Source organism: Vulpes vulpes, chromosome 12, assembly GCF_048418805.1.
Source record: "Vulpes vulpes isolate BD-2025 chromosome 12, VulVul3, whole genome shotgun sequence".
NCBI classification, from domain to species: domain Eukaryota; kingdom Metazoa; phylum Chordata; class Mammalia; order Carnivora; family Canidae; genus Vulpes; species Vulpes vulpes.
Window position 1 is genome coordinate 17,004,315 of NC_132791.1, and position 21,052 is coordinate 17,025,366.

Sequence of the window (21,052 nt, forward strand, 5' to 3'; positions counted from 1 at the left end):
TAATTTATTACTCAACTCCTGCTTTACTAGAATAATTAATATCCTGTATGGTTCCCCTGACATCATGTTTTCTCTCCTCCAGTAAAATCTTGCAGATGACACTCAGATCAATTGTCTGAAAAAAAAAAGGATTCATTTCAAGCTATCTCAACTCTATCCAAAAGCCCTGTCACTAACAAAATCAAGTTTGAACCTTGCTCCCATGCAATGGTCATACTTGGCAAATATACTTCCTCAAAAGACTCAACATGGACCATCCTCTTGATGGTTCCGTGGAAAGAGGAATGGTTTGGAAATGAGGCAGCACTTAATCCAAATCCAGGCACTTCTACTTACTAGTTAGATGACCACAGGCAAATTACCTAACCTCTAAGCCTATATTAAATGGCCACAGGCAGCCCAGCTGTTACATGGGTTGCTTCTATTTTCCCTTTCTACTGTTATTTTTCACATCACTACATCCCTATTTTAATCTATTGCCCAATTTTATTCTCAGTAGTCTTGCCTAAGGGCAGATCATCTGTTCTGTGGAATAAAGGCCACTGACTTTAGCACCTAAATTTTATGAAAAATACCCGTTACTCAGAGAACGTTTTTTTAATCATTTCTAGATTTATCATTTCAGCTCCAGATGGCTTAGAGTATTGAAGGTCTGGCTTCTATCCAGATCTTAGATAGAAGAGCCATAAATCCATGATGGCCTGCCAATATCTGTGCTTGATATGCTCCAATTCTCTGCCCAGAATAATGCAGAAAAGTACAGAGATGATGTTTATGGAACTTCTGAACCAAATCTTAAAGGAGATAGGAAGAGCCAAGCAAGATGAAAAGACATGACACTGGGAAGCAGAACAATATGAATTGGATTTAGTCTGACTTTTCTTGGGTCCTGTTCATCTCTGACTTACACGTTTCAACTCAGTTTGGAAAATACCCATTCTACGCCCATTGTAATCCAAATATGTCTTTTAATTTGGAGTTTAGTTACAATAAACACCAATGGTTTTAGTTATGATGGAAAATTTTAAAGGTTCCTTTCGATTGTATTCCAGAAAATGAAGTAATGTTAAGACAATGATAAAATAAATAAATAAATAAATAAATAAAAAGACAATGATAGAATAAGAAAAGTAGTTTTCTTTTATCTCTGATTTCTTCCTTTCTTATTATATTTACTGTGGATAAAGTATATTCTTAGGGCATAAACACCTTCCAGTTCTTCAGAGCTTTAAAAATTTTGGGCATGGTCCTTCTGCTACTACCATCATCATCCCTCAATGCAGTTCTAAGATCCCTAATTTCCTGCATGCTACTGAATATTCTCATGCTCCTTCTGCCTGCAGCCTAGCTATCCATATAACCCTGAGAATGAGTTTGTGCCCATATTCTAAGGAAGCAAGATAAGGAGAGCCCAGACCTCTACACAGAAACCTTAGGGAACTAATTCTAGGGTTTTTTTCCTAATAGACTGGAGGACTTAAAGCATCTATCATTTTCAGTGTGCTTCAAGGTTCTTTAATTTAATAGCTACCCATCTCTAACTGAAGGCTGGTATTTCTTAGGTCATTACTTACCTTGTTATGCACATGACAATCGCTACTATAATGGCAATCTGTACAGCTCCAATAATTGCTGCAATAAGAACATGAGTGAGCTTTTGCCTACTTGGCACAACATAGAGAATACTAAAGTCCGTCTTTTCACAGTGCTGTCCAGTGTAACCAGATTCACATCTGAAAGGGGGAGGGGGAGAGAAAGATTCCTATGAGAATTAGAAATTTCAATAATCCCAGGTTTTAAAACCAAAAACATACAAAAGAATGATACATTTATACTTAAACACAATTGCCATTTGTGTATGTTCTTAAACTCTATTTAGTACGTCTGTTTCACACAGTGCTTCTTTTACCTATCATTATAAGACATTAATTTTAAAGTCACTAAATGATCATTATTACCTTCATTTAAAAAACAGGTACAGAATAGTACATTCAGTGGCCATAATATAGCTAATATCTATTCCTCACTCTAAGACATGCCAATTATTTTCTATTTTTTACAATTATGAATTAGGTGTGGTAAACTTTTGGTAAGTGTGCACATTTCTATATTTAGCATTATTCCTTAGGCTAGATACTTGGAAATGGGATGACTGAATAAATAGGTATAAACATTTACAATTCTCTGAACATAGCACCAAATTATATTCAACACACTTTTAGTATACATAAATATAATCATTTAAGATGCAGGGGGGAAATAAAGTTTTTAATGACAGAAACAGCCAAGCAGCCAAATAGGTGCTAATCTTAGAAATTATCTGAATTCCAAGTAAATAAAAAGGCAACAACATCAGCTGATAATAATAATTTGACAGGGGAAAACATTTAAGATATTTAACAGAAATTTCACATGCTTTAGCTGACAAAAGTGTAATGTATAAATTAGCCACCCTTCAGTTAAAACTGATTAATAAAACCTGAAGTGTAAGGATAGCATAGTTATTAACATCCCACACTTCATTTCAAGAAAAGATTTTTTAATAGAGCACATGTAAAGAAACCCAGGAGTTAAAAAAAAAAAAAAAGAAAGAAAAGAAACCCAGTAGGGAACTAGGTAGCTAAGGGGGACATGAGTACACTAATCCCATCCCTGAGGTTCCTACACATTTGCCAGAAAGTTTCGCATTGGGCGAAGTAGTTTTCTTATTTCTTTCTTTACTAGCAGACCAAAAAAAAAGGACAAAAAAAGTAGTAAGGTTGATTTATAGATCATAGAATGGAATTGAGAGCCCAGAAATACACCCATACATCTATGGTCAACTGATTTTTATAAGGTGCTAAGACCGTCAATGAAAAAAATAATCTCTTCAACAAAAGCTGTTGGGACAACTGGACATTCACATGCAAAAGAATGAAGTTGGACCTCTTCCTTACAACATATACAAAAAATTTCAAAATGGCTCCCACTTCTAAATATAAGAGCTTTTTAAAACTATAAAACTCTGAGAAAAAAAAAGTAAAACCTCATGATCTAGAGTAGGCAATGATTTCTTAGATATGATACCAAAAGCACAAGAAACAATAAAAAGTTAAACAGGATTAAATTAAAATTAAAATCTTTTATGTTTAAGAACACTATCAAGAAAGTGAAGAGATAACCAAAAGAACAGGAGAACGTTTTTGCAAATTATTTATCTGATAAGAGCTTTGTATCTAGAATATATTTAAGAACTATTGCAGGGCAGCCCGAGTGGCTCAGTGGTTTGGCGCTGCCTTCAGCCGAGGGCCTGATCCTGGGGACCTGGATCCAGTCCCACGTCAGGCTTCCTGCATGGAGCCTGCTTCTCCCTCTGCCGGTGTCTCTGCCTCTCTTTCTCTCTGTCTCTCTCATGAATAAATAAAATCTTTAGAAAAAAAAATAAAATTAAAACAATTAAAAACTATTGCAAACTCATTAACAAAAAGAAAAAAATTACAAAATGGGCAAAAGATCTGAACAGACATTTTTCCAACCAAGATCTATAAATGGCAAATAAACAGATGAAAAGAAAGCAACATATCATTATTCATTGTGGAAATGCAAATCAAAACCACAATAAGATACCACTCCATACCCACTAGAATGGCCAGAATCAAAAAGTCAGATAATATCGGTTGGCAAAGATACTGTAGGGAATGAAAAATGGCCAAGCCACTTTTGAGAACAGTCTAGCAGTCCTCAAGAGTTAAACACAGAGTTACCATTTGGCCCAGCAATTCCATTCCTGGACACTTACCCAGCTGAAAGTAACACAATTCCATGCAAAAACTTGCAAACAATCACTCATTAATAGCCAAAAAAGTGGAAACAATCCAAACACTCATCAATTGGTAAGCAGATTACAAAATGTGGTATTAGAAGGAACAAAATACTGACACATGCTACAATGTGGATAAACCTTGAAAACATTATGTGAAAGAAGCCAGACACAGAAGACCATGTTATACAAGTCCACTTAAATGAAATGTCCAGAACAGGCAGATCTACAGTGACAAAATAGATTAGTGATTGTCTAAGACGAAGAGTGATAGGGAGATTTGGGAGTAATAGCTAAAGGACACAGAGTTTCTTCTGGGGGTGATGAAATGTTCTAAAATTGATTGTGGTGACTGCAAAACTGAAAAAAATACTAAAAACTAAAAAACCACTGTTTTTTTTTTTTTAAAGATTTTATTTATTCATGAGAGAGAGAGGCAGAGACATAAGCAGAGGAAGAAGCAGGTTCCCTATGGGGAACCTGATGTGGGACTCGATCCCCGGACCCCAGGATCATGACCTGAGCCAAAGGCAAACACTCAACCACTGAGCCACCCAGGCACCTAAAACCACTGGTTTAAAAAAGAAAAAAAAATGAGGGGTGCCTGGGTGGCTCAGTCAGGTTAGGCTAGATGCCTTTAGCTCACATCATGATCCTGAAGTCCTAGGATCAAGCCCCAAGTGGGGCTCCCTGCACAAAGGGGAATCTGTTTTTTCCTCTCTGCCCCCCTCCACTGACATATGCAAATGTTCTCTCTCTTTCATATAAATAAATAAAATCCTAAAAATAAATAAATAACAAGGGAAAAAAAGTGGTAAACTTATTAACATAAAATACAATCTCCACAAAATAAAATTAAACCAGTTGTTCAAAAGAATCACAGTGACTACTATTATTAGATTCAAGGGGATTTTATCTCATTGGTCCTGATTTAAAGAGAGTACTTTCTGATACATAGAACATCATCCTCAATAATATAAGTATAATAATTTCAACAATATAATAAAGTCTTATAGGATTTTTAAAATAATGTCTTTTGTGGTAGGCTAATGGTGAAAAGCCAAAGCTCAATAAAATAAAAACAGTTCTAAAGGAAGCTATAACAGTGTCCTAGATACACAGCTGACAGTTTAGCTTAATCCAAAGATTAAAATCAGAATATCAAGAAGAATGCATAGGCCATATATCATTCAGGAAATCCTCTTTGGATATTATTTTCTGCAACTGATTTTTGGATTATGCTCTCCAAATATCTGAAGTAATAACTTCTAGGTTATTACTACTTCTTCTGTTATTGATTAAAGGCAGATCCAGGCATTTGGTCCTCTACATCCACAGGTCCTCCATAATAATCTCATTCACTACTATGGCCTTACGTGCTGATTCATCCACCCATCCATTCACTGAGCATCTGACATGTGCCAAGTACTGTAGTGGGTACCTGGATACATTAGTAAGCAAAACAAATGAAAAACCCTGATCTGGTTAATCTCTAATTGGGGGAGGGAGGGTCAATAAACATGATAAGTAATGGTTATCTTAGAAGCTGATATGTACTACACAGAAAGAGAGGAGAGAGATAGTTAAGGAAATTATGAGTGCCAGTTACAGGCTAGGAAGGGAGGGTTGCAATTTTAACAAATGGTCAGGAATTCTTCCTTATGAAGGTGACATGTGAGTGAAGATATGAAGGAGGTGAGGGAATCTGCTATGTCGACAACAGGAAGGAGAACATATCGGAAAAAAAAGAGTCAGTGCAAAGACCCTGAGGAGGAAGCATGAACACAAGGCATGTCCAAGAATAGAAAGTGTGGTGGGCATGGAGTGGGCAAGAGGAAGGGAAGCAGGGGACCAAGACAGAGGTGAAGGAGCCAAATTGTGTAAGGCTTCTGCACTCAGTGAGATAGAGGAGCCACTGAGAAGGTTTAGCAGAGAAATGACCTAAAATGACTTTCGTTTGCAAAGTCTCCATCCAGCTGCTGTGTTGAATATGAACTGTAGAATACAACTGGAGAGGCTGTTGCAATAATGCCAGAGAGAAAAAAATGGTAGCCTGGACTAGGAATAGCAGGGGCAATCATAAGAAGAACTCAAATTCTGGATATATTGTGAAAATATAGACAATAAGATTTCTCAACTGACTGGGTATGGAGTATGAGAGAGAAAAGTCAAAGATCTATCAGAAGTGCTTTATCTGGGGCAGCCTGGGTGGCTCAGCGGCTTAGCGCTGTCTTCAGCCCGGGGCCTGATCCTGGTGACCTGGGATCAAGTCCCACGTCGGGTTCCCTGCATGGAGCCTGCTTCTCCCTCTGCCCAGGTCTCTGCCTTTCTCTCTGTGTGTCTCTCATGAATAAATAAATAAAATCTTAAAAAAAAAAAAGTGCTTTATCTGAACAAAGGGAAAAGTGGAGTTGGCATCAAGCGACATGAAGAAGGTTGCAGATAAAACAGATTTAGGGGAGAAAAGGCAGAGCAGGAGATCAGCTTAGGTCCTATTGAAGTTGAGTCAAAACATCCACACAAAAACGAAAAGGAGGGAGAGTCTATGAATCTATGAGTCTCAAGTTGAGGACACAGGTCTGGGATTTATGCAAAGTAGAACCATCAGCGTATGTCATGGAAAGCCTCAACGCTTGGATAGCATCACTAAAGAAGAGGACCAAGGCTAGACCTTGGGGTGCTCCCAACACTCTGAGGTCAGGCAGCAAAGGGGAGCCAGCCAAGAAGATGCAAAGGAATGGCCAGTGAGGTAGCAGAAAACGGAGAGAGACTGCAATCCCTAGAGCCAAGTGAAGAATGCATATCACAACACACAAGAGAGCAACCAACCTTATCAAATGCTACTGGTTGTTGAAAAGCTTATTCGGATGGATTCAAGAAAGATGGGAAGTCAGGAGCTGGAAACAGAGCACGGACAACTCTTTTGAGTTCTACAAAGAAAAGAAATGGGATGGTGGCTTATAGGAGAGTGAGGGGTTTTTTTTCCAAGATAGAAGAAATGAAAATATTAATATATTTAAATAATGTAGGTATGTATTTATATAAGAATATATGAAACACAGAAAAGGGGGGAGTATTTCTGGTAGGTGAGAGTAAAAAGTCTGTGGGAGTTTTCTTCATATTGCTTCAGTGTTCTCTGTGAACTCAGATATAAGATGGGGGGGTACTGACAATGTAAAAAGAGGGGCAGTCGAAAGCTGGCATCTAGGACAGAAGGAGAATGAATGGACTGCAGTGCAGAATGCTAACTAGGCAGCTTGTAGACCACACTTTGAGTATAAACATCACTGATGTTTTTACTAAAAAAGGAAAAAACATATTCTGGCCAAACTGCAGGAGGCAGGAGTGAGCAGAACAACAATCTCCCCTTGTCTGTGGAAACATTACCTGGCTAATGAGACCAACCTGGTAGGGGATGAGCTCCCAACAGCAGCCAAGAAGTACTACCAGCAAACAGACACCGAACATTACGATCATTAGGCTGAGAGTTAGGAAATCTGAGATCTAGATTTGCTGGGGCTAACCTTGAACAAGTCACATAACCTCTCTGGCATCAGACAGTAGAAGATTTACACTCTTCCCAATTCCACTTCTCTCCTCACACCTGGTTCCACATCCCCATCCCCTTATTTTTAGAAATCTATTTTCGTATATGTTTTATTTGAGTTACATGTGCTCTATTCTTAACACATTCTTTAGTCCCTAAATCACCTTGTGACAGATTGCCTAAAAACCAAAATAGTGCTGGAATATGGCCTATTTTTATATGAAAAATGTATTAAAAATGTTAAGCCTATTATCTTAAAACCCTAATATGACATCTGGTTTTGATTTTGCATATACTTGCCACCTTTTTCCAAATGATGCTAATTTATTTTTTGACTCAACTGCAAATAAATATTATGTTTTGGTAATATTTAATCCATATTTCATGGTTTTCTACAGGGCAGTGACTGAAGGAAAATATTCCTCACCTCTGACCTTGAGGTGTTGACCTACCTACAAGAAGCCTTCTGAGTCGAATAGACGAATTCACATTTCCCATGGATGCAGTAACCATTGAGGTTTTCAGGGCAAGGCATGTGGTTTCCAATATAAACATCTTCTCTTTGATCACTAGCATCTTAAAAGAACATAAACTGGGTCAATAAACAGTGAAAAGCAAACTGAAAAATAGGGACTTCTCAGAAGTTCTGACAACAAATAAATGTGCAGGGTAATTTGGAAAAGAAAATTATCAGATAGGGCCAAGGTCTAATTATGACATAACACAGCAAATACACTATTTAGATTTAAAGCATTTGAAAACAGTTGCAGGATGAGCTACTGTTGTTTACAATCTGTCCCCAGAAAACACAAATATCTTGGCTAAAGAAATAAATACTACCTCTACAAGAAAGCTCATTTCTATGACCAAGAATATTACAGCATTGGTCTTTGGAGACTTACTCTAATCATTTACCTGAGGATTATGAAATAGAAGCCAAAAAGACTGGAATGGCAGAGAGTAGGTTATGGGAATCTTAGGATGTAAGGTTTATGTTTGGAATGAAAATTATCAAGTGTATTGATTTTTTTCTTCAAAATGAAAAATAGCTTTGCTGTTTTTTTTAATATGGTTTTTCCTTAGTATATGTTATTGTATAAAAAATTCAAATAATATAGAAAATAAATAAAACTAAATCACCTGAAACCCCTCTATCAAAAGAGAACCATTGTAAACAGGTGGATGAACATCTGTTCAGACTTAGGTATATCAATTTGAACTGAGCTGAGCTGAATAAAGAAAATGGGAGTATGGTGAGTAATTTCAATGTCAGAAATGGAAGAGAGGGGTGCCTGGGTGGCTCAGTCGGTTGAGCATCTGATTTTTTATTTTGGTTCAGGTCATGATCTCAAAGTCATGAGAGAGAGCCCCGAGTGGGGCTCTAGGCTGAGGCGTGGTGCCTGCTTGGGATTCTTTCTCTACCTCTGTCCCTCCCCCATCTGGTCTTTCTCGCAGAAAGAAAAAAGAGAGAGAGAGAGAAAAGAAAGGTAGGGAGGATGGAAGGGAAGAAGGGAGGGAAGGAGGAAAGAAGAAAGAAGGAAAAAGGGAAGGAAAGGAAATTTTAAGAATCAGGAAAGAAAGAGCAGGAAAGATGGAAGCATGAAGACCTAGTCCTCAAAATCAATTTCATGCATTCATTCTCTCTATCCATCCCTTTCTCCCCACCCCCTCTGTCTCTGTCTCTCTCTTGTACTTGCATACGCACATACTACTCACTCATTCATATACTCACACATTCTGCAATGGATTTTTAAACCTTTTTTTCTGGTATATACACACATACATACATACATTTATCCTCAGCTCTACAGACTCAAGAGTCCCCCATGTTGATAGGCCTGTCCTTCTGTAGGAAACATTCCCAGGTTTCCTGTCAGTTTCTCATAGTTCTAGCTTAAATTCTGTGCATTATTAGCTGTGTGACCTTGAGTGTACCACTCTAAGACTGAGATTCCATAACTATAAAGTCAGGATAATAAGAGGACCTATACTTTATGGGGTTGAGAGGATTATGTGAGATAATTCATGCGTGTACAAGACCACTAAAAGAATCAGCTGTCTATACAGCACATCTTGTAACAGCAAAGGCTATCTCCCCAAATATAAATAAAGGTATTGATATAATTTGAAAAGTACTAATGGAAACAAATTAAGAAGGAATACAATAGGAGGCTGTGTGAATGTATATGTGCAGAAAAGGGGAAGAACAAGGGAGAAGTGGGAATAGAGGTACCAAGTGTGAATAAAACAGAAAAATCCAAGTTTTCTGGAGACTGAGATGTACACACAAACAAAAAAAAATGTCTAACAATTATTAGGCTCAATGATAGGACAACTAAAGCAGAGAGATTGGGTCCTCTCTAACAAAACCAAACTGATGCCATTTTACCTCAAAATTTATATATTTACATTGTACTAATTTATGGCTATGAAGAAAGCTGAACCAGAAGTCAAGAAATCCAACATGCAAATTCTCAACTTTAAGGTATCTCTGCTATTTTGCAACCTTGGTCAAATCACATCGTTTCTCTAAGGCAGCTAAGATCAGCATTGTCTGATATGAAAATATGTTTCTAGAAACATATTTTTTTAAAGTAAAAAGAAGATAGGTAAATTGATTTTCATCATACATTTAATCTAATATATCAAATAAGTATCATTTCAACATATAATCAATATAAAAAATTGTGATTTCTTTTTACATTGTCTTTAAATCTTTAAAATCTGATGAGTACTTAACACTCCAGCACATCTCGATTTCAACTGGCCATGTTTCATGTACTCAATATCTACATGCTGCTAGTAGCCACCATATAAGACAGCAACAGTACAGATGACTACTCATTTATCCTTTATTGACTGTCTTCCATATGCCAGGCACTCCGCTAGGTGCTGGGGACAGAAAAATATCCTGCCCTTGAAGGGCTCATAAGGTCTCCTCCCACTCCCAAACTATAATTCTGCCATGGCGGAAGAAATCAAACTATCCTTTGGGGCTGCTATAATCCTGGGCATCCACTTCTCCACTACAATACTCGTGATATTGTCTTACAACCATTTGGGTTTGTTTGTTTGTTTGTTTGTTTGTTTTGGGCCATTTGGGTTTTTAAACTCAGTCTCTACACCATGAGACTGTGAGCGCCATAAGAATCTAGACGTTTGTATTATTCATTTCTTTATAACTCCTAACACTTAAAACATAGTACTTTTCTTGCCATGGTTTCAAATTAAAAGTGCTGCTCTACATTTGCAATCAACCCATAAGTGACTTGAGGAATGCAACTGTCTCCCATAGCACTCATCATCCTGCATCTTCTCAGAACATGATACTTTCATGGTGTGTTACACCACCAAGTACATAATAATAGGACTACTGAGACTAAGGTTATGTACCAACCTATAATAATAAGATCTTACAATGCATATAATAATGGTACTCTATAGGTCTATAGAGGCTGTGGTAGTGCACTAAGCTACCATAAGAAAGCCCTATAAACAGCAGGAAATTTCAAGAATGCAGAACTGAAAGCTATCAGAGAATCCAGCTACACCACAGGAATAAGAGAAAGTTAACTAAATCAAGAAAGGGATTTTGAGAAATTAGTAAACAAAGTATAGCACCAGTAGAAGGAATGTGGCATCAGGCTCTAGACAAAGCAAAGCCATGTAAAAGCATGGACATAGGTGAGCTCGGATAGCTCAGCTGGTAAAAACAGACATATCCAGTAAGAATGTGAAGTCTGTGGCTGTCACAGAGTCCAAATTTAGCATTCCGCTCAATGCTGGCTTTATTCATTCCATTATTCTTACATACTATTTCTGTGCACAGCCATATGCTCAGCTAAGCTACAGAAGATATAAAGAAAAAGTATACATGGTCCCTGCCCTTAATAAGCTTATCATCAATTCAGGGAATCAACATATACACACACAAAGCTGAAAAATACAATGTAAGAGTTCCTATATGATAGTTAACATTAAATGACAAAAGGTTTTTTTTTTACAATACAAGGTTCTACGAGAGGTTCAAGTTTAAAAGAACTTGAACTCTCTTTTTAACTTGTAGGTGATATTACTCAAGGAAGGATTCATAGAAAGGACAGGACTCAAGTAAGGTCTCAGCATATATTTAGATTTATTTAGGTAGAAGAGTGGAATTTATATAATCAGATTTATTTATATAGAAGAGTGGAAACCAAAAGGAAGGTAAAATGCACACAGCATTCTCAACAAAAACAGGAAGTAGATGAACTTTAGTCCAGAGCTGTATATTCAAATTGGGGAAGGGTGTAAGTCAAAGTTGGAAAAATAAGCTGAAATCAGATTATGGAAAATTATGAATGCCAGGTGATAAATGTTTTCTTTTTTTTAAAAAGATTTATCTATTTGAGGTAAGGGAGGAGAAGGAGAAAATCTTTAGCAGACTCCCTGCAGAGTGGAGAGTGGACACTGAGCTTGATCTCATAACCCTGAGATCATGGCCTGAGCCAAACCATGAGTCAGACACTTAACCAACTGAGCCACCCAGGTACCCCGAGAAATGTGTTCTCAGTCATATGGACAAGGAAGACATTGAAGGCCGCCTAGCTGGAGAATAACACAATGAAAGTCTTGTTTTCTATCATCTGAGAGTGGTTGCCAAGGGCTGGTGGTTAGGTGGAATGGGGAGTGACTGCTAAAATGGGCGTCAGGTTTCTTTTGGGGATAATGAAAATGGCCCAAAATTTGATTCTGATAAGATGCTTATGTAATTCTAAATATACTTTTTAAAAAAAATTAAACTGAGGGCACCTGGCTGGCCAGGTCCGTAGAGTTGGGGGCTGAGTTCCAGCCCACGTTAGGTGTAGAGATTTTTTTAATTTTTTTTTTTAATTTTAAAAAACTGAATTTCAGGGATGCCTGGGTGACTCAGTGGTTGGGCACTTGCCTTTGACTCAGGGTGTGATCCTGTGGGGAGCCTGCTTCTCCCTCTGCCTATATCTCGGCCTCTCTTTCTGTGTCTCTCATAAATAAATATATCTCTGCCTCTCTCTGTGTGTCTTAAAAAAAAAAAAACTAAATTGCACACTTCAAACAGGTGAACTTAGTGGCATGAAAATTATACAACAAAAAGCTGTTCAAAAACTTAATTGTATAAAAGCATGCAAGATAAAGAGGCAGGGTAACTAGAAAGACCAGGTGACCAATTAGGAAGTTACTACATAATCCAAACCTGTGGCAATGAAAAGCTGAGCTAGAGCTTAGCAGTAAGAATAAATCCTAGAGATAGAGAAAAAATAAATTCAGCTTGAAGGTGCTCTGGAATGAGCCCTCAGCAACTCAGAACTGGAAGAGCCTTTGAGGGCCATCTGGTCTGATAAAGGAATCCCTTTAGTTACAACCCTGAGATCCTGTTTCTACTTTACCACTTTCCAGAGGTAAAGAACTCAACACAATTCCAATATTATCAAATGTGCCTTATGTTAAATGAAATCTTTCTTTAGCTACTGATTTCCCCATATCTGTTTACCCCATACATCCCCATCCAACAATTTTTTTTTCTTAAGGTCAAACTTCCCCAAGCCCATTCTTTAGATAGTTTGCAACAACCATCTTTACAAGTAGTATCCAGCATTAACTCCTTCAATGTACTTTAGGCATTTAGCAGAACAGAACTATCTTCATTGAAGATGCTTTTAATACAGAATTATGCAAAAGGAAAGAAAATATGCATGAATTCAAAGAAAATAAAGTCAATAATTACATGAAAGATGCTCAACATCACTAATCATTAGACAAATGCAAATAAAAACTACAAGACAGCACCCCCACCCATTAGGATGACTATTATCGAAAAATAAAAATAATTGTCGGCAAGCATGTGAAGAAATTAAAACCTTTGTGCACTGCTGATGAGAATGTATGACATAGCCACTGTGGAAAACAGTATGGTGGTTCCTCAAAAAATTAAATATATAATTATCATATGACCCAGCAATTCCATTTCTGGGGATATATGCAAAAGAACTGCAGGGTTCAAAGAGCAACTATATACCCATATTCACAGCAATATTCGTAATAGCTGAAATGTGGAAACCAACACAAATGTCCATCAATGAATGAATGGATAAATAAAACACAATCCATACATTTGATGGAACACTATTCAACCTCAAAAAGGAAATTCTGACTTATGCTATAACACAGATTAATCTTGAGGACATTATGCTCACTGAAATAAGTCAGTCACAAAAAGACAAACACTATAGGATTCAACTTGTATGAGGTACTTGGAGTAGCCAAAATTATAGAAACAAAAAGAACGATAGCTGCTGGAGCTGAGAGGAAGAGTAAGTGGGAAGCTATTATTTATTGAGTATAGCTCGTTTTACAAGATGAAAGGGCTCTAGGGCCTCTGGGTGGCTCAGTTGGCTAAGCATCTGACTCTTGGTTTCTCAGGTCATGATCTCAAGGTCATGAGATTAAGCCCCACCTGGGGCTCCATGCTCAGTGGGGAGTCTGCTTTAGGATTCTCTCTCTCTCCCTGCCTCTGCTACTGCCCCCATGTGCACGCACTCTCTCTGAAGTGAATAAATGAATCTTTAAAAAACACAGATGAAAGAGCTCTAGAAATGGATGGTAGTGGTGGTTGCACAACATCATGAATGCATTTAATAGTACTGAGCTGTGCACTTAAAAATGGTTAAAATGGTAAATTCTGTTTTATAGATTTTACCAGAATTTTAAAAATTGGCAAAAAAAATGACTCTAAATATGAGTCTAAAGACAGGAGGGTTCAGTAGAGTAAATGTAGTAAGCTGAGTTCAAATTGAGACCTCTAGTCATCCAAAGTATTTATTAAGCACTTATTATATTCCAGGTACTACATATGAATATATGAAACAAGCACTTAAAATTAAGCTCTAAATCAAGGCTAGAGAACAAATGTTCACCAAGGTGATGGCTGAGAGTACATTAAAGTTCCAAAGGAAATTAAGTAAAGAAAGAAAGCAAAGGAGCAGAAGCGTATTCTGGAATAACTGTGATATAAGAAAAAGAGCAGCAGGGCTTAGAGTCAGAAAGCCTGAATTCTAGTCCTTGCTCTGCCATTCTACATGCCACAAACTCACAGCTTCAGCTTCTTCATCTGCAAAATGAGAATAACATGGTTGTGATAAGGATCAAATAATAACACAAATATGTGAAAGCACCTGACACAAGAAGGGTGCATGAGGAAGAACTATTGAATGGATGAATACCCTACTGATACCACTTGTTAGCCACATTAAACATGATGTAGATTACAGGTAGACTCACCAATGGTGAGACCTTTGACCACAGCCAGGTACCAACAATGAAAACAGAAAACAAAAATATTGACAATCATCATAATAACATCGACAAAAATTCAGAGATATAGCATTTAAAAATCAGAGTAATCCTAGGCAGTAGATATTAGTGTCCCCCCACTGTACAGACATGATCATTGAGGTTCTGAGAAACGAGGCCACAGCCTTTAAGTGTAGACCAAGTCTGATTCCACAGAGCAAGCTCTTAACCATCACACTATTATTTCACCAAACTACGTTGGGAGATGTATAGGGAATGGACAAAAGCAGAATGTCCAAGCACCTGCTCTCTGGACCAAGTAAATTAGATTAACTTCAAAAAGGAAATGTAAAAAGGCTTTAAAGATGTAATAAAGCACAGTTTCAGAAACCACAGCACAGATGTAGCTTCGCACAGCAAGAATTGGCACAGAATGGCCTTCTCCAAACAATGCCCTTAGGCAAGTGGTGACAGGCTCTGTGAACAATAGCTGCAATTGCTCGACTCTGAACAATGTTTGTGTGTGTGAGATATAAAAAGTATACTTGGTCACCCAGTGGCTCCTTCCACCCACAGAGGCATTCAGAAACAAATCTACCACCAGCGGCAGTGTTTTCAAATACAAAGGAGAGTATGGTTCTAAGCGATGATGTTATAAGAAAACCCAGCACCAGATGGCCTATCTGCAAAAGGCATGTTCCACTGGCTGGTTGTCCTGGTGCATCAATGAACAACCTAAATAAAGCATAAGGAGTTGCTATTAACAACCAAGACATGCACCTGGTAGATCATTTGCTGAGGACACAACAACCACATCACCACTATATCAGTAACTCTCTGGCTCATTTCTACAAATTCCTACAGTTAAGTAATTCAGTATATTCTCTCTTATTTCCCCTATACTACCCTGCACTCCAAGCTCTGTCACTAACCTATTCCTCCATACAGCATTCCCTAACCCCAGTCTCCCAAGACCCCAGCAACCTATGGGGTTAAATTACCTATGTAAGTAAAAAAGCCTGCCTACCCTCCAACACCTCCCACTGTCATTCCTAAATCCCTCTATTTTCCATACAAACCCTAACTCCTCCTTTCCTACCCTTTCCACACTGCCCAGTGAAATATATTTTCTGATATAAATAAACTCATCCACCTCCTCAGCCATTCTTCCCTTAGGAAGTACTCCTTTCTTTTCCCTGACATACCAAGGATCACATTACTTCCTATATCCCCTTCCCTTCCACTTTCCCCTGCTGTGCTTCCCATCTGTCACCTCCAGATCAGTATTCCATTCTCCTCTCCCAATGACCTTCATCTCTTAGGCATCTGTGCCATCTACCCAGACGGCCTTCTAAAAATCCTCATCATGCTCATCAATCCTCATCAATCCCACCCTTTACCTGCTCCATAACACATACTCTCAGAATTCCAAGATTCTAGCAACTGGCTCAGTCTTACCATTCAATGAGGGCAATTATCAAGACCACCTTAGAAATAGCTTATCAAAAGAGCTGTATTAAAATATTTAAATGAGGAGCACCTCAGTGGCACAATCAGTTAAGCTTAAGCACCTGATTCTTGATTTAGATCAGGTCATGATCTCAGGGTCCTGGAATCGAGCCCCATGTCAGGCTCCACATTCACAGAGGAGTGGCTGCTTGAGAATTCTCTCTCGCTCTGCCCCTCCCCCTGCTCGCACACACTCTCTCTCAAAATAAATAAATCTTTAAAAAAAAAGAATATTAAAACATATAAACAAGAGTCACCAAGTAATGGGTAAAATAATACCAGTATTTCAGTATTTCTGGTAGCGCTGGTCAGCAAGAAGAGAGGCTATTTAGAGGATGAGGCCAAACAGGGGATGAGGGGTGGGGTGAAGTGACGCTCAGGAATGAAGCAAGAATGTCTTGGAAATAAAAAAGGTTGTTAAGGTTAGATTTTAGGCTGTATGAAAATATCCTTTGGATAAAAGTGGCCGCCACGTTGAAATGTCACATCCCACAGAGGAACTTCCTGGGTAGACAGAATGTTAGAGACTATGATAAAATGTAGTATACATGGGGTGTATTCATTTTTCAAAACTGATACCTTAACATTCGTATATCTCACTGAATGTGAGACCTCAAAAAAACACCTGTAAAATAAGAATAATGATAATCAAGTGGGTAGAGGTATACACAGAAAATAAGAATGACAGAATGCTTAAAACTGTTGAAAATGGATATTGGGTACATGAGGGTTCATTACACTATTCTGTTTATATGGTGTTTGAAATTTTCTATTGTCAAGTTTTTTAAATATCACATACCCATCTCCTAAATATCTCATGCTCAACCATCATACCCTGTATGGCTTCAATATCTACAATACAGTTTCCAACACTATAATTTCAATATTTACCACAGGTTTCCCAACAGCTCAAGAAGAGCACTAATTCAGCCACCATGGACATTCAAATGTTCCATTTCATGAGCACTACTCTCCAAGAGATCAACTTTAAAAACTCTTCCCGGAGTACGATCTTCCAACTTGTCCAGTTTCTTGCTGATGTTGTATTCCTGCTTTTCACTTTGTAACCTCCATCCCTAGATCCCTACCTACCTAGTCTTGTTTGTGTACCAGGGACACAAATACTTATTAAAGGCCTCCTATAAATGCTTGTGAGGACAAAAAAATAGAAGCAAATGGGGGGAAATACAAAACAACTACCTTTTACCTCTACTCACTACTAGAATATGTCAACTCTTTCACAATTTGGATTTCATATTTATAACTCAAGAGAAACTCCTTGGTCCAAGATTACCAATGATTCCCTTCTCTTTAGATTCAATGCTCATCCTCTGATACCTTTATGTGACCTCTCCGTTTTGGCTTCTGTGCCACCCTAGTCATCTTGTTTGTCTCTGGATCCTGTTTCTGCTTCATCCTAAGTCAAGCCTCCTCTCCTTTGTAATATGCTGTCTAATAGAACTTTCTGCAACTCTCATTATGCTCTATGTCTCCCCTATCCAATATGGTAGCCACAGTCCACATGTGGCTATTTAAATTTAAATTAATTGAAATGAGGGCAGCCCCGTGGCTCGGCGGTTTAGCGCCGCCTTCGGCCCAAGGCCTGATCCTGGAGACCCAGGATCGAGTCCCACGTCAGGCTCCCTGCATGGAGCCTGCTTCTCCCTCTGCCTGTGTCTCTATGGCTCTCTCTCTCTCTCTGTATGTGTTTCTCATGAATAAAGAAATAAAATCTTAAAAAAAAGAAAAAGACACTATTCAATCTGAGGCACCTGGGTGCTTTCGGCTCAGGTCTTGGGGCCTAGGATCAAGCCACACTGGGCTCCCTGCTCAGTGGGGAGTCTGCCTCTTCCTCTCCCTCTGCCCCTTTCCCCCATCCTTACTCATGCTTTCTCTCTCAGATAAATAAATAAAATTTTTAAATTTTAAATAAATAAATAAAATCTTAAAAAAAAGATACTACACAATCTGGCCCCAAGCTTTCTAGTCTACTCTCACCTTCTACTTCTACTCTTAAGCCTCCTACTCTCCAGCCAAAAAAGGATTCCTTACCATTCTATCATAACATTTACATCCACACCTCCACTCATACTCTTCTACTCTCCTTTTTTTTTTTTTTAAATTTTAATTTATTTATGTATTATAGTCACAGAGAGAGAGAGAGAGGCAGAGACACAAGCAGGCTCCATGCACCGGGAGCCTGATGTGGGATTCGATCCCGGGTCTCCAGGATCGCACCCTGGGCCAGAGGCAGGCGCTAAACCGCTGCGCCACCCAGGGATCCCCTCTTCTACTCTCCTTAAATATCCTTTTGACCTCTGTTAAATCCAAAGATCCTTCAAGGTTCAGTCCAAAATCTACTTCTTCCATTAGGTTTCTCAGATCCTCACTATCTTCCACCAAATAGTAATCTCTTCTTTTCTGAATGCCCATTGCACTTTTAACTACTCTACACTGATGACAATAACCAATTTCTACTTTGTTACGTTATATTCATTTCTTATGATATCAAAAGCTCTTTAAAGATGAATGTCATGTATTAGATATCTTTCTATCCATCAACAGTCTAATAAAATGACCAGTGTAATGTAGGCACATAATAAATTATATCTATTGATGATAATTTTATGAGTTATAGATCAATTCTTCTAAAAAAAAGATTTTATTTATTTGAAAGAGAGACAGAGATAGCAACAAAAATAGCATGATCACGGAGGAGAGGGAGATGCAGGCCCCTGCTAAGCAGGGAGCCCAACATGGGTGAGCCCAGGACCCTGGGGTCATGACCTGAGCCAAAGGCAAACACTTAACTGAGCCACTCAGGTGCCCCTATGGATCAATTCTCATGTGTAAAGAATTATCACTATCTCAAAAGTGGCCTAGCCACTAAATTATCCCTGTAATTTTATCAAAGGCAGATAAGTATTTGGGGCATATACAATTCTCCAAATATTAAGTATGAGTTTCTACTTACTGAAAAACAGCCTTCATATTCTGGTCATGTACTAACAGTATAGAGAATAAAACCGGGGCTGATCTATTATGTCTCCTACGGGAATACAGAAGATTTCTATTTTAAATACAGCACTTGTATCAACATAGGAAACTGGTATTTCAGGAGCTCATGAGATATAAATGATTCAGGTGTGACATGATTCTAGTGAGGGAAATAACAAATTATTCAATGATAATAACAGCTACCATCTATTAAGTACTTATGTCAGAAACTGTTCTAAGCACTTGACATGTATTATTTAATTTTTTAGGATTAATTATTTATTTTAGAGAGAGTGTGTACGCGTGAAGTGGGGGAAGGGGCAGAGGGAGAGTGGCAGAGAGAATCCTCAAGCAGACTCCGCACTAAGCACGGAGCCCAACACAGGGCTCCATCTCATGACCCATGGGTCATGACCTGAGCCTAAGCCAAGAGTCGGACACTTAACCAAAGGAGCCAGCCAGGTGCCCCTGTACTATTTCATTTTTATAAAATTATGAGATAGGTACTATTATTATTCTCATTTTACATTTAAAAAAATTTTTAAGATTTTACTTATTTATTCATGAGCGACACAGAGAGAGGCAGAGACACAGGCAGAGGGAACAGCAGGCTCATCGCAGGGAGCCCGATGCAGAACTCAATTCCGGAACTCTGGGATCACGTCCTGAGCCGAAGGCAGACACTCAACCACTGAGCCACCCAGGCGTCCCTTATATATTTTTTATATGTAAAGCCTGCTACTCCCTCTCCATTTGCCTACCACTCCCCCTGTCTGTGTGTTCTCTCCATCAAATAAATATATAAAATCTTAAAAAAAAAAAAAAAAAGAAAGAAATTAGGCAGAAAAGGTGGATTACACACCTAAAAACAATTCTTCATTATTATAACCCAACAAATGGATAGAAGATGCATGTGTGAAAGAGCAATTATATTTGTCTCAAAATAAGAGTCTCAAGATCTAGACCTGCTTCAGTTCTCTAGATAGAACCTCACAAAGCCTCAATGTTCCCCTTGATCCTTAGCCCTCACTGTAGTTGTAAGAATCAAATTAATCAAAGAGCACTGGACTTCAGGTCAAGGAATTCAATCCCTGCTACTATGACCTTTACTACATGTAACACTCTGTACAAATAAATCCTACAGTTTCTTTGAGCTGTATCCATTCTTTTGACAAGTATGGAGCACCTACATCTGTGCCAAACATTCTGCCAAGAATTAGGAATACAAAAGTGAACAAGAGAGATACAGTCTCCTGTCCTCATAAAACCCAGGTCCTAGAGGGGGATACAGATGAGTTAAAAAAGAGAATTATAATTAACATAGGTTAAGTGTTTGGATAGGAGAGTATATAGAGAGGCACCTAATCTAAACTTAAGGAATCAATGAATACTGCCCAAGAGGAAATGACTTCTAAGCTAAGGCTTTAAGGATGAATACTAGTTAAGGGAAAAGTTCCAAGCAGAAGGATCAAAGACTGGTGCAAAGAGGGCAAGCATTAATAGTAGATTCTAAAGAAGTAAGGAGGATTTAAATAGCAAAGATGAGAGATCTTTCTATATAATTTCTTGCAACTGCATGTGAATCTACAATTATCTTAATAAAAATTTTAAGTAAAAAAAAGCATACATGAGAGTATTCTATAAACTGAGAATAAGCACCTTACCTATTTCATTTCATAGTATTACTAATAATATAACCTATAAATTTCCATAGAGAGCAAAATTGGAAGGATCACTACTACTAAGGACAGCTAGTGACCATATTTCAATAGTTGGCCAAAATTTGGAAAATCATGATTCAATACCTTTAACATCTGGTCGATACTGTAGTCCATCATCTTTTTTTCCCAACAAACTAGTGTCATCTGTGTCTATAAGAGAAAAGTTTTCAA

At 38.1% G+C, this 21,052-nt stretch overlaps 1 protein-coding gene across 2 annotated transcripts in view; it reads right to left on the reverse strand.

Annotated features, from left to right (window-relative positions):
• The window catches only part of TMEFF1 (transmembrane protein with EGF like and two follistatin like domains 1), an 80,065-nt gene that overhangs the window by 3,061 nt on the left and 55,952 nt on the right, over positions 1 to 21,052 (reverse strand). Inside the window, exons 7-9 of one of the 2 annotated variants that reach the window (XM_072727846.1) lie at positions 20,966 to 21,031; positions 7,799 to 7,922; positions 1,575 to 1,733 (exon numbers count right to left, since the gene is read on the reverse strand). In XM_072727846.1, coding sequence (XP_072583947.1) covers positions 1,575 to 1,733; positions 7,799 to 7,922; positions 20,966 to 21,031 — 349 coding nt within the window. The remainder of the gene's footprint in view (positions 1 to 1,574; positions 1,734 to 7,798; positions 7,923 to 20,965; positions 21,032 to 21,052) is intronic. The other variant, XM_072727847.1, reaches the window with a different exon arrangement.